General features: G+C 46.5%; 1 protein-coding gene across 1 annotated transcript in view; it reads right to left on the bottom strand.

Annotated features, from left to right (window-relative positions):
• Positions 1 to 1840: 1840 nt before the first annotated feature.
• Positions 1841 to 14873, bottom strand: part of LOC308504181 (solute carrier family 22 member 20-like) — a gene marked incomplete at its 5' end in the record, with an annotated part of 15326 nt that continues 2293 nt past the window's right edge. The window contains 8 exon segments of the mRNA XM_081064306.1: positions 1841 to 2072; positions 7669 to 7872; positions 8036 to 8144; positions 10366 to 10580; positions 11700 to 11815; positions 12690 to 12813; positions 13364 to 13532; positions 13842 to 13860. Coding sequence (XP_080920432.1) covers positions 1976 to 2072; positions 7669 to 7872; positions 8036 to 8144; positions 10366 to 10580; positions 11700 to 11815; positions 12690 to 12813; positions 13364 to 13532; positions 13842 to 13860 — 1053 coding nt within the window. The 3' untranslated portion in view covers positions 1841 to 1975.

Below are 14873 nucleotides of genomic sequence, written 5' to 3' on the forward strand. Positions count from 1 at the left end.
ATCAGCGGCTTTCGATCCTAACTAAGGACATCAAAATCCTGGGGAGAGGATCTTGGCATAGGTAGTTTTTAAAAGCTCACAGCTGATTTCAGGATTGAGGATCATTATTTTAAATTTTCTTCAAAAGTAAAAATGAGGGGCTAGCCCAGTGGCTCAGGTGGTTGGAGCTTCGTGCTCCTAACTCCGAAGGCTTCCAGTTCGATTCCCACGTGGGCCAGTGATCTCTCAACCACAAGGTTGCCTGTTCCATTCCTCGACTCCCACAAGTGATGGTGGGCTGTGCCCCCTGCAACTAACAACGGCAACTGGACCTGGAGTGAACTGTGCCCTCCACAACTAAGATTGAACAGACAACAACTTGGCTTGGAAAAAGCCCTGGAAGTACACACTGTTCCCCAATAAAGTCCTGTTCCCCTTCCCCAATAAAATCTTCAAAAATAAAAATAAAATATAAATTAAAAAAATGAATGAAATGATGTTTATAACAGATTTGTCTTTAAAATACATACAAAATCTTGTTCTTCTACCCAGTCTTCGTGTAGTTTTTCTGCCTCCTCCCTCAGTGTTCAGCAGTGACAAGTCCCTTTTTAAAAAATCCTTCTGACTATTTAATTCGCTCCTACAATGGGAACGGAGGACCTACTGTGTGCTGGCCAAGATACCAGGCAAGGATGACTTAGCCTTGCCTTCAGGGAGCTACCAGGAGAGACCAGCAGGTAAATGGATCCATTACAACACAGTGTGGAGGATGTGTAGAGGGCATCCTGGGAGCCCCGAGGCAGGCAGGGGAGGTCAGAGTGTGCTACCTGGAACAGGTGACTCACAGGTGAATCTTAAAGTGTGACCAAGCACAGCAGCCCTCCGCCTTTCAAATGTACAGATCTGCTGAGGCCTGTGGGTTGAGGATAATTCAAACGAAAAGCTCATGTAGCAGATCACTGAACGAGAGGTTACGTCTATGGAGGGACCAAGGAAAGGCCTTCTGGAGGAGTCTCACTTAAGCTCTGTTCCAAGGGCGACACTGCTGAAAGACTGACCTTGGTGAAATGTCAGGTTGCAGTGTTTCCTGACCAAACTGACAATCCAACTTCTTTTCTAGATTGTGCTTTTCCTTGGATTGTAGGGGACTGAGCGTTGATCTCGTTTGACTCTCTGGCAACTCCAGGAAGATGGGGTTAAGCAAGGAAATTTGCCCAAGGCCACCCATGGGCCAGGATTTGAATCCCTCATGAATGTAATCTGAATTCTGGGATGCAGGCACAGGCCCAGCATACGGGCTGGAAATGTATTTGAGGTCAGAGGCACCATACCAGGGATTCACCCCTCTGTATGACTTCTGCAAAGTGGTGTTACTGGGAATGCAACCATGGGTAGAGGTCTCCATCCATTGCCCGAGACTGGCTTCATCATTTATTCATCAATATTTATTGAGCATGTAGCACCTCCAAGGCCCACTGTGACTGGCAAGAAGGCCATGCTATGGAGACATTTGCCTTCGAGGCGGTAAGTCACACATGGGGGAGAGAGCTTTAATTGTGTAAGGCAGGAAAGAGTAAATGCCTAAAGAGTAGAGCACAGTGAGTTCTGGAATTTCCTCAAGGGCAAGTGGGAAGCATGACCAGAAACAGAAAAAAATGTCACCATAACCCTACAAAGACACAGTGTTCTCACAGTGTTAACAAGAATGAAAAGAGAGATTTTAAGGGGTAGAGTCAGGGGTGAGAAAGGAAGCGAGTTCCTCCTTTGGCCCCTGGGAGCAGTTTCTCCTGACTGTCTAGATTCCTGAAGCTGATGGCTGCTGATAGTCGAGTTTCTTCCAGGAGCCTCAGCCCTGGTTTGTGGGTGACTCTTTGTCATGGGCTGGCAGAGCCACCCTGGTCCTCGGCCAATCTTGTCCCCAGTCAGCACCAGGAGAAGCCGTGGGGGCTATGACACAGGCCGAGGTGCTGCCAGCAAGTGCCAGGCTCTTGGCAGCTTAGATGGTTTCTATGAGGGGAGAAGCTCCCAGTTGCTGAAGAGAAATGTCTTCTTTCTTCCCTTTTTCATCCTTTCTGGGAAGGCCTTCTTTAACTCTGTGGAAATGAAAAGACAAATGGAAAATGACATGGAAAGTTAGAAGGGAGGTGGTGGGTACATGATGTTCAAGGGTTTATTTGTTGTGTGACCTGAAAGCCATGGTCTTCATTTTAAATGTCTGAAATATAATGAATTTAGCATTAAAAAAGTACTTGGGGGCATTCAGTTATCTCAGTGGGTTAGAGCGCGGCGCTCTTAACAAGGTTGCTGGTTCGATTCCCACAGGGCCACTGTGAGCTGCACCCTCCGCAACTAGATTGAAACAACTACTTGACTTGGAGCTGATGGGTCCTGGAAAAACACACTTAAATAAATAAAAAGTTAAAAAAAAAAGTACTTGGTCAGCTGTATAACTGGTGCTCAGCATGGGTAGAAGGAGGGTGGCAGGAGGTCTTAGCCGGCTAAGGGCCTGGGCTTTGGCCTTGGTGGAGAGCTTGAAAGGCTGAAAAGCTATCCCCTCACCCCTCACCTCCCCAGGCACCCCCTAACAGTGGCAGGAGCACCATGGAAGATCACTGATTGGAACCTTGGAACTTTCTCCAGGCCAGGCTCCTCTTTTCTGGGTCTTCTCACCATCTTGGCAGGCTTTAAGGAGCATTGCCTCACCCAGATCCTTTCCCTAGTTTATAGGCCTTAAAGGGGGAGCTGCCCTATGCCTGGAAAAACACCTAATTGAAATCTTATGCATTTTTAACTTGTGTGCCTCTTCCCCCTGATTACTAAAGAAAACCTGCACAACATATATAATTTGGAGATAATTTTTAAAATGTAAAGCAACCAGGAAAACACAAAACGTCATCCATACTTTGAAGCAACCCGTTACCATTTTAGCATATTTCTCTATTTCTTGACACAATTAGGAAAATATACTAAGTAATTATATTATACTGTTAAACAGTATATTGTAAATATCCCCCAGGTCATTAAAAACTCCTCATCAACAAAATTCTTAGCTATTACACAATAAACTGTTGGATATTTGAAGAAGTTTATATTTTTTCCTGGTACATTAAGCATTGTGATGAATATCCTTATAAATAAACTTTGTCTACATTTCAGATTATTTTCTTAGGGCAGTTTCCAGGAAATGTCATTGCTGCTTAGAAGAATATGAAAATTTTTACAGCTCATGATCAGTAATGCCAAAGAAACTTCCAGAAAGGATGCAGGGGCATTTCCTTCCCCTACGCATATATCTCCTGCATTTACTATTACTGTGTTTTAAAACCTTTCCTTATTGAATATTTAAAAACAACATCTCCCTGTTTTAATTTGTAAGTCTTTGATGACGACTGATGTAGACATTTTTCCTCACTTTACTTCTTATTGGCGTTTCCTCCTTTGTCAATGTTCTGTTTTTATACAAAAGGACTTTTTGAATAGGGTGAGTCAACTGTTCTTTTGCTATATGGCTCCAACAAACTGGGACATAAGCTCACTGGGGCTGACCCCAGGACCACACCAGGCATTCAGACCATTTTGAAGAAATAGTATCTGGTCTTGTGATTAATGAAGGATCCAGCAATCTACTTAGAAATAAATTATTTACAAATGGAGTTTTGTCAGCCTATGAAATAAATCTGGGGGAAGTCCACTTTTATCTTTACCTCAGGAACCAATGTTATCGGTATATTAGAGCTAATCCCTCCTGGCTTGCTGCCATCTTGGGGATTGGTAACTCGAACCTTAGAAAAGGATCATTTTGTTCTCATCTTAATCCTTGACATCCCAGCCCTGTGACTGGCACTCGTAATTATTTGATGAGATTAGAAATTGAGAAAAAGGAGATGGGCTGAGGAGTTCTTGAATTCTTATTGTCCAAAGATCTGAAACTCCATTTGACCAATTCATGAGAGGCTCTCTCTCCCCTCCCGTTCCTCAGCGTCACCATTTCCTACCAGACTAAAACAAGTCGAGGCTTTTCTGTCTCATGTTCGGTTGGATAGGAGCTGTGGAGAAGAACCCCAGACAGGTTCTAGAAGAGACCCATGGACCAGAACCCCTGAGAATCACATAGGGGCATACCAAAAGTGTATCTGATTATAAGACTCTCCGGGGAGCTAAAAATCTTAACTGCAAGGAGTCCTTACGGCTGTTGGAACACATGAGCATAATCATGGAGCGTGCATTTTTCATGGGGGTGATAAAAATTGGTTCTTGGGGTGGGGGGCAAAAAATCTGAGATATTACATTGGTTTGTGGCCTTCCAGAGAACCAAAGGACACGGACAGATATACAGTGCTTCTGTGGTATTCAAATGTTATTGGGAGGGTAGGGTGTGATTAGGAAGAAATATATAAAAGGCCCCGTGGTGAGAGGTGGGGGTGCATGAGAATGTAACTGTCTGGAGCAACTGCCCTAAACGCCCAGACCCAAGGCCCCATTGAGGCTGAGATTTAATAATGCCAACGGGACAGATAGAGCTTTGAAACATAGTAATCAGACCACATTTAATCCCTTCCTTCAAGCCCTGCAGTGGTTTCTCTCCCGACTGAAAAAAGTCCAAGTTGTCTTCGTGGACTCCAGGGCTGCCCCTGCCCACCATTCCAGCCCCATTTTTCAAGTCCTCGCCTGGCTGTCACTCGGCTCCCCCCAACTCTCTGGGGCCTCAGGGGGCTTGTGTAGGCTGTTCCCTCTTCCAGGGATATGCGTCCCTTTTCAGCCAGGCTAACCCCTCCTCCTCCTTTAAGTCTAGAGGCATTCCCATCCCCTTAGTTATTCTCTCTTCATTACACATTTATTTGTGTGTATTTGTCCTCTATGTGTCTCACTCCTAAGTGCCAAGAGGGCAGAGAGCACATCTGTTTTGTTCACTCTACATCGCGCACTTAGCACTGGTACATAGTAGGAACTCAGTAAGTAATAACTGAATACATGAATTAGATTTCAAAAAGCCTAAACACCAGGTAAAATCCTTGGCCTCCAGCTCTGCAAAATATTCCCAAGTAGCATCACAAATCTCACCAACTCGCTTGCAACAGGGCTCCATCTGGAAGCGCTCTTGCTGGAAATAAAGTGGCCTTTATTTCCCCAGGCTGTCAGCCCGTTCTACTTCTAAATAAGCACCATGGTCTGTATCTGCTTTACCTGGTGACATAGCTGGTTTGAGCTGTGACCAGCGGGATATAAAAGACCTCTCAGCAAACTTGTGCCTTGGCTTCTCTGATGCCATAAGCTATCTCACATTCACCTTGATGGCGTGGGATGCAGAGATGAAATACATCCTGGGGATCAAGAGAGGACCCCAAGGAATGCACCTGGGTGCCCCAAGCCTTCCTGACTTTTGCCTGTTTTTTTCCCCCCTCCTACTGTTTTGTAACCTTTGTCTGACGAAAGCCTTAGATAAGTGTGTTCTGTGGAGTCTTGTAAGCCCTTCCACTTATAATACCCTGTGTAATTGCTGGAGTGGTGAAAATCGAGGAACCAGCCTGAAAGAAACATGACAACTAAATGCCACTTGTGATTCTGAACCAGATCCTCCTGCTTTTATAGGGTGTTGTTGGGAGTGGGTGGGGCGAGGGGGGGCAGATCGGCAAAACTTGGATGAGGTCTGAGGATTACTTGGCAGTCATATGCCAACATGAATGTTCTGACTGGGTGATATATTGTAGTTATGTAGGAGAATATCTTTAGCTGGAGGAAATACACATGAAAGCATATGGAAGAGATGTCAACAACTTTCTCACATATGGTTCAGAATATAAAGCTCTTTTTCTGGCACTAGAGCTTTTTCTGTACATTGGAGATTGTTCCAAATCACATTCACATACACATATACAATTTTAAAAAGAAGCAATAAAAAGCGATACAAAATATGGACTACTTGGCAATATTTGTTGAGCTTAAAAAGAGCTTCCCGCATTGTGGATGTCAATTAGTTTTTCAGCTTGTGCAAACGCTTCCCCACCCGCTGGGAGGAACGGACTCCTAACAGGACCAACTCCAGCAGACTCGTGAGAATGAATGGGCCATTACTAACTACTATAAGCGCTTTAATTATTCTTACTAAATGGTCTCAAAATTTTAATTGGTTCATATTCAGTAACAGCATAAAGTAGTTTTATTATAAATTGATCCTGGCAGGATCAAAGGAAGCTATGTTACCTACAACTAAAATTTAATTTGGCATTACCGGGATGTTTCTATAGCCAGGGTAAGCAAACCTGATTTTTAAAATGCACAGGCCAGACCATCACAGTGGTTCTGTCTGTAATATTGGGGGAGGGCACTTCTCCAATCATTTTTTCATGTACTTGGGCTTCTCAGGCAATATCTCAGAGTACGTCCAAGCAAGCTCTGAATGGGGTTATCAACAAATATCTCCCCAGCACCAGCGCCTACATCTGTGGCATGAGTGGGAGTCAAGCCAGTAAAGAACAAAGGGAGGAGCATTCCAGATGAAACAGTCTTGTGGGCTGATGGGGGCGGGGATTGGGGGGGAGGAGAGGTGGGCAGGAGCCAGATCCTGAGACCCTTTTATCAGATTTCAGATTTGATCCTCAGTGCCCCAGGGAGGCAATGCAGGGCTCCGAGGAGGGGGTGACGTGCTTCTTTATATGATGAGCCTTTCACATGAAGTGCTGTATAGAGAAAGTGGGGAGGGATAGAGAGGATCTGGGGCTCGTGTAGCTGTCCAGACAAAAGATAATGGTGACCAAGAAGAGGGGGTTGGCCACGAAGGTGAAGACGGATGGGCAAATACATTTTGGAGCAGAACTCACAGGACTTGTCAAGGAATAGATCCTTGGTCTGTGTTGAGTCTAGCCTTTGTCCATGGCTCAGGTTAGATGTGCGATGTTCATGGAAGGTCATTTTTAAGAGTTTTAAACACAGTCCCCCCAGATAGGCCTCCTGGCATAGATAGGTTCAGCTGTGGGATCAAGCTGGATCTCAGAGAAAGCTATAGATTTGGGCCCTGTTACCTTCCTCACCCCTGCTCCCCAAGACTAAGCATCTTCCCTGAGCCCACTGTTGCTGAGAAATGCTTCAAGAAACCATATGAAGTCCCCTCTGGCACTTATTTTAGAAACACTGTCAAGGACTTTGCTGTCACCTTACTGAGTCACCTCTCTAAGCAGACCCACAAGAGAAATTTCTTCCAGTGCTAAGTAAAGCTTCCCTGTCCCCAAGGAACTGGTATTCTTTTTCTTCTCTGACAATAAGAAAAAAGTCCTCCTTTTCTTAACAGTGTCCTCCTTACTGTTGCCAGGAAGCTCTGAACCAAGTTCAAAGCCACAGCAGCTACATGGGCCTGCCTTTGCTTCAAACTGCAGCCCCTCCCTCAAACCGTCACCCCCACTTCTCTGACAGGCTTCGCATCAATGCACCTTCTTATTATTCTCAATATACAATTGATTCCTGCTTCTACTGCACTGTTTATTGATGGGTCTGTTCTTGTGGAAAGCTAAGCCTCTGCAGATGAAGGTGAAAGGCATGGCTGGTCGTTACCGCACAGTTCTCACTGGCCCTGCCACGATGACATGACAATGTGTTAGCAGCAGCTGGAGGACACTCTCTGCCTCTCAGTTGTTTCACAGGAACTGCAGCTTGTTTGGCCACCCCTCCCCGACACTGCACCCAGAGGCCCCTCACCTCCTCTCCATTGCTACGATGGTCTCCACCAGGGGTGCGTCGCGGGTCTCAGCCAGGAAGCAAACGGCCAGACCAGCCAGGATCGGGGTGGCCCCGAAGCCTACAGGTGGCAGGACAGCGCTGAACTCCCCAACGGCGGTGATCAGGGGTGCCACCAGGCCCCCAAGGCGGGCGTTGACTGAAGCGAAGCCCATCCCCATCTGCCTGTTGGGAGTGTGGGCAGGTCAGTGGCTGTGGTCTGGACACCAAAGGGCTGGCAATGCCGGGGAGCAGAGCAGAAAGGAGAGAGGGGTCCTGCTTGGGCAAGCCCAGCTGGTGTCCACCAGAAGTGCCAGGGGCTCTCCCCTGCCTCCCTCAAGGCACCCACCTGATCTCCGTGGGGTACAGCTCTCCTGTGAACAGGTACACGCAGATGAAGGAGCTGGCCAGGCAGCCTTTGCCCAGTGCTGCCTGGGCTGTCCGCAATGTCTGCATATCTGGTGGAGGGGACAGAGCCCAAAAGGGGAACAGGGAGGCACAGATGGATAGTGGTGGGAGTAGGGGACTCAGGAGGGGAAAGGGTGGGAGGAGAAAGCAGGAGGAAGCTTAGACGGGTGTGACGGGCAGAGCCATGGTGGGCAGAGAGCCCAGAACCAGGAGAGAGAGAATCAGGATTCCTACCATCTCAAATTCCCACCTGGGACCCAGAAGTGCCCACACTGTCCTTCTCTGACCTCTGCCTCCTTCCTGTCTGTGGGGACAGAGTCCCAAAGAGCAGTTTCCAGGCTCTCAACCTCACGTGGAAAGGTGCTGGCTCAATTATGAGATAGCCATCATCTGTAACCGGTTAGCTATTAGCTACTAATATAACTGCCGTGGCTATGGTGGGGGGTTGGTTGGCTGGCAGAGAAGTGAACTGCGGTTTGCGGCTAGCAAGTGCGGTTAGCAAGCGGATTACATTGCGGATCGCGTTGATCCTACTTCCTGTGTCTCAACCAGCCGCCAGCGAGAATATAGTAGCATGACTCCCCTATCTATGGCTCCATGGTTATTCCTTTTTGGCCTCACCATATCCTGTGTTCTTATGCGGAGAGTGGGACCCAGAGTCCCTGCATGACACAGTCTTATTTTCATCTGTCACCAAGTCCTGCTGGGGAGTCAAAACAAGCTTTGGAGTTAGGTTTGGGTCAAATCCCAGCTCTGACCCAGCTGAGTGACCTCGGTCACTATGAACCTCTCTGAGCCTCCCTGTGCTCATCTGTGAAATGAAGAAAATACCAGCACTTGCTTCACGGGCTTGTGATGAGCGTGCCACAATGTCATGAGTGCAAAGTGCTCAGCGCTCATGCAGTGTTTGCTGTTACCACCATTATTAATACGCGTGTCAGGCTGCTGGTTATCAACAGCACAATCCCAGTGCCCATGTCCAACAGCGGGCAACAGTCAAGGAATCTATGGTGTGGCCTCTGGGCTTGATGGCAGCTCTGGCTGCACATTGGAAACAGAAGGGGAGATTTTATAAAGCACCCACACCTGGGCCCTACCCATCTCCATTACATCAAAGCCTCTTGGGGCTGGGCTGAAGTTTGGGTAATTTTTTTTTTTAAGTTCCCCAGGAGAGTCTAACGTGAAGCCAAAATTGAAAAACACCAATCTAGATAAAATATCATATAATAATATAAAGTGAGGGTCATGAAACATTTGTACTAACGTGGAAAAGCATGTGTGCATATATATGTATATAACATATATAACATGTGTGAAAATGGATACATTCTACATATACACACATATATACACATAATCCTTTTTATGTTAGTTATTGTATATTTATACATAGTAATATCTCAATTATGTCAAATACAAAACTATAAATAGAAAAAAGATTGGAGGAAAATATGTCAAAGTACCAATAGTAATAGTCTATCCATTTTACAGGGAGGAACTGAAGCACAGAGAAACCAGACACCCTGCCCACGGCCACGGTGGCAGCTGGGGTCACAGCTGCGGCCCTCAGCTCAGCACGCATTCTAGGATATTGATACTTGACCTTGGCTTCTTGCTGAAATCACTGGACAGTTTTTTAAATACTGAGGATTAGGTCCCACTGCTGAGACTACCGTGTTTCCCTGAAAATAAGACCGGGTCTCAGATTAATTTTTGCTCCAAAAATTAATTAATTAAAGGACGCATTAAGGCTTATGTTCAGGGGACGTCATCCTGAAAAATCATGCTAGGGCTTATTTTCTGGTTAGGTCTTATTTTCGGGGAAACATGGTAACTGCATTGGCCTGGAGTCCCTGGGCATTGGGAGTTGTCAGAGGTCTCCAGGTGGTAATAATTACAGGCAGGTTTGCAAACCATTGTTCCAGGGCCCGAGGCTGAGGTTCAAACTTGAACTTCTCAGCCCTTGAGATGCTGTAGGGTCAGACTCCCAGGGGACACAAACCAGCCAGCCCTTCAGTTCTCCAGTTGTTTTTATGTATCAGTCTAATCTCCCTGACCAGATGGTAAGTGCTTTGAGAGCAGACTCATGTCCTTTGTAGGGTTGCCACCATGGCGCTGATGCTGGGCGCTGAGTGCCTAATTAAACTCTCCTAACTGACATTCTCTTTCCAGATCCGGAGAAATGTCTCTCAGCCTCATTCCCTTGTTACATTTATTGTCCAGCAAACCCCAGAGGCTCCCAGATGGTAATGGCAGAAGCGGGTGGCTCACCTTCTGGCACAAACACGTTGGCAATCACCATGAGCCCGGCCAGGATGAGGAAGGAGGCCACGGTGGCTCGGCGGCCCACATAAATCATGGTGGCGGTGGCCACCAGCATGGCTGGGATGTCTATGACCCCGAACAGGACCTGCACCACGTAGATGCTGAGCCCAAACTTCTGCAGGTCCATGGCCAGGCCGTAGTAAGCCATGGAGTTGGAGAACCTGGGAGAGGCGGCAGGATAGTCTGCATCAGAGTGAGGGACAATCCCACAATTCCAGTGCACTGGGGACACAGCCCCAAACTCAAATCAGAGAACAGACTCTTTACCTGAGCGTTTCCCAGGGCCAGGTGTGGGGTTACTTGTCTGAACTTTTAGTCCTCACAAGGACCTTAAGGGCGGGGGCTTCAGTAGGAAGCTAAGACGTGGGAGGCTGGCTGACTCGCTCCAGGTGACCCGGGAGTCTGGTTGACCCGAGCCCAGCTGGTTACCACTAAAGAGAGGGCCGGGGTCTGCTCAAGAGAACCGATGGTTTATGGCCTACATTCCCTGCTTCATCAATACCAATCGCTGTTACCATGTTTCCCCGAAAATAAGACCTAGCCAGACAAGAGCTGATTGTCCGGCTAGGTCTTATTTTCGGGGAAACACGGTATTTTAACATCTAGGACATCCTATCAAAATGAAATGGTTTTTGTTGTATTTTGGTTTTAATTAGCCCCTTCACTTGGGATCTGCGAGCTTCCAGTCTGTGCGAACAGGTAGGCGTTGCCTTAGTATTTTTGCCCATTTCACATCTTCATGCCTATCTACGTAGGAGGTCCTTCCTGCTCACCTGGCAAACTCTATTAACCATCTTTAAAAACTCACTTAAAGGGCATCTCCTGCGTAAAGCCCTCAGCAGCCCCAATCAGGAGGACTGTTATTAGGACACTTGTCATACATCATGGAAATTATTGTTTCCTTGTTGTCCCCTTCTGCACCCATAAGAGTTTTTCCAGAGTGGGACACTTCCCAGAATCCCCTGGACATCACCAAGGGTATATCAGGATGAGACATACATTTTAGAAAAGCTGTGCAGGTGATTCCAATAGGTGCCCCTATCCAGGTGAGACCCACTGCCCAGATGCAGGGTCCCTAGGTCAGCATGGATGTTTCCTCTGTGACCATATCTCAGCACCCAGTAAAGGGCCAGAGGACCCTGGAGAACAGGTTTGGAGCAGGATTGAATTCACAAGGCTCACCTCCTCATTGCATGAAGCATATTTAAGAGTTACTCAGTGGGGACAAAAGATGTGTCCTTTTCTCAGGGCAAAGACTTGGGCGTGAGCCCATCACCTACCAGACCACCATGAGACAGCATGTGACCTTGCGGATGGCTGGAGTTCGGAAGAGGTCCAAGACCGAGTTGGAGGTACGGACACTTGTAAACTCACTCTGGATGTAGGAGTTCACCACCTGGGCAAGGAAAGTTTGATCAGGGGAAGAGAGGGATCTGGGACCCTATTTCCCTGCTGGGTCTCCCTTCATCCGTGGAGAGGAGGGCCACGGTCAAGGTCCCTGGCAAGATGGCTGGCCCTAATCTCCTGTCCATCCTGGGACTGATGGCCCTCAACGGGCTATTTCCAGGGCCTTGGGATGAAGCAGAGGCTCCAACATGAGTCCCAAGGCTCCTGAGCTTCCTTTTGATTAGGCTGAAATAATTACCTATGGTTCCAGCAGGACCATCACACACTATTCCTGGTAGAGATTCTGAGACAGTCTTGGCCAAAGGTTACGAGCAGGGGTTCTGCCACTTCCCACTGGGTGTTCTTAGGCAAATTACCTGACCCATCCAAACTTAAGTTTCCTCATCAGCAAAAATAAGACCTTAAATAAGGTTGTGTAAGTAAAGCCCTTAGCATATGCCTACCGTGGGGCTCGATAAATGGTACTTATTTATAATAAATGGTAACTGTCATCACAAATAGTATTTATAATAAGTGGCACTTTTATTTTTGGTTCATGAATAATTGCATGCTATGATCTCTATTTTAATATTTTCATTGCTTTTATTATTTTATTTAAATTTCAGCTGGATGTCAATGTGAGTTGAGTTATTTCCCATTGCACAGAATAGTCTGATGAACAAAGCACTGAAATTTTTTATCCCAGATCACACACCCATCCAATGATTAAACATCCTTGCCACACAGGAACTCTTCCCACTCTGTTTATTCCCTTATTCCCAAACTCTTAACCTAGATGGTGGGTGAGTCCTGAGAAGTCACCAGCACATCTTGAGGCCACCAGCAAAACTGAAAACTACTTTTCCTTCCAGCCATCAGCCTACCTTCTGGGTCAGCCTTTCCCCTTCCTCTTTCCTCCCGTTCATGGTTGCCACCTTCCGCAGGTTCTGTACAGCTAGCTGGGCCTTGCCATGAAGGAGGAGCCATCGGGATGACTCTGGCAGCCACCTGAGACCAAGGGGAGGATGAAGAATGATCCAGAGCTGGGTGGAGCTCACTCCATTCCCCAAACCCAAGTAGCCTTCATTTACCTTCTTTCAGACCATCACAAAGGTGTCTGCAGAATCAGGGAGACTGGAGGACGTACCGACTTCCCTTTTGTGTATAACTAAGGGTACTCAGAGACTACATGGGATCTGGTACTTCCACAGATCTGGTTTTGAATTTTAGAATCTAGTTCTGACCCCAGTGTGCGGCCTTAAATAAGGCATGGACCCTCCCTGGGCTGAGCCTCAGTTCCCCTCCTATAAAATGCTGTGGGGTTGTTGTGAGGTACAAATGAGTTGATGAAGATAAAAGCACTCGTATGTTCTGGAGCCCATGCTAACGTAAAGGATTTTACCGGAGCTCCCCCAAAGCCATGTGTGTGCTCGGCAGCCCGTGGCCCCACCACACACAGCAGGCCCCAGTCAGTGCACAGACCAAGCCTCGCAGAGGGACAGGTGAGGGCTCAGTCAAACGGAGGCACCCTCTCCCTCCCACTCTGCTCAGGACGTACCAGGAATAGAGGAAGAAGATGAGGAAAGGAATAGAGACAGCAAACTGCAGCCAGCGCCAGGGGCGAATCAGGTATGCCACTCCGGCCAGGAGAAGCTGACCCAGGGTGAAGGAAAACCCCAGCAGGACCCCCGCCACGGTCCGGCCCCGGGTGGGCATCCATTCCACGACTGCAAAGAAACCACAACAGGCTTAGTGTACTCATCGCTCAGGTGGTTGTTTAATTCACCTGTCCCCTCTATAATGACGGGGGCCACTTGAAATTATCTTAGAGACTCACTGAGACATAGGCAAAGTTGTCCTGAGCTCACTCCTTACACCCAGGTAAATTCCAGGTGGACCAAAGACCCAAATGAAACCACAAAAATATTAGGAGAAATCATTGTAGATTTCTTTTTTTCAATTTTAGAGTCAGGAAAGGCTTTTCTAAGAATTTCACAAAACCCAAAGTAATGAAAGGAAAGATCAAGAAAGTTGACTTCCGGGCCGGCCCAGTGGCTTAAGCGGTTAGAGCTCCATGCTCCTAACTCCGAAGGCTGCTGGTTCAATTCCCACATGGGCCAGTGGGCTCTCAACCACAAGGCTGCCAGTTCAATCCCTCGAGTCCTGCAAGGGATGGTGGGCTGTGCCCCCTGCAACTAGCAACAGCAACTGACCTGGAGCTGAGCTGCGCCCTCCACAACTAAGACTGAAAGGACAAGCACAACATCTTGAAGCTGAACGGCACTGTCCACAACTAAGATTGAAAGGACAACAACTTGACTTGGAAAAAAAAAAGAAAGTCCTGGAAGTACACACTGTTTTCCAATAAAGTCCTGTTCCCCTTCCCCAATAAAAACAAACAAACAAACACCACCATAAGCAAAGTCATAATGTCAGCAAAAAAAAAAAAAAAAGAAAGAAAAACTGCAACTCACATACTGTGTTTCCCCGAAAATAAGATCTAGCCAGACAATCAGCTCTAATGCATCTTTTAGAGCAAAAATTAATATAAGACCCAGTCTTTATTTTACTATAAGACCGGCCTTATATAATATAATATAATATAATATAATATAATATAATATAATATAATATAATATAATATAATATTAGACTAGGTTTTATGTTAATTTTTGCTCCTAAAGATGCATCAGAGCTGACTGTCCAGCTAGGTCTTATTTTTTGGGAAACATGGTAACAGATAAAGGGCAAATTTTCCTAATATCGGAAGAGTTCTTACAAATCAATAGGAAAACAACCAATAAGCCAAAAAAAAAAAAAGAAAAAGAAAAGAAAGAAAGAAAGAAAGGGCAAAGGATGTTAACCGTTGGTAGAAATGGAAATACAATAAATATAATGGCTCTTAATTGCATGATTTTTTTTTTTTTTGTAAATAGTGAAACTTGTAAACAACCTAAATGTCCTCCATGGGGCGCTGGTAAATAAATCATGGAGCACTCTTACAAGGCAACCATAATAAACTGATGAGGACGCTTCTTTCCAGTGAGCGGCCAGCTCATGGGTCCAGT

Source organism: Rhinolophus hipposideros (genome assembly GCF_964194185.1).
Source record: "Rhinolophus hipposideros genome assembly, chromosome: 10".
NCBI classification, from domain to species: domain Eukaryota; kingdom Metazoa; phylum Chordata; class Mammalia; order Chiroptera; family Rhinolophidae; genus Rhinolophus; species Rhinolophus hipposideros.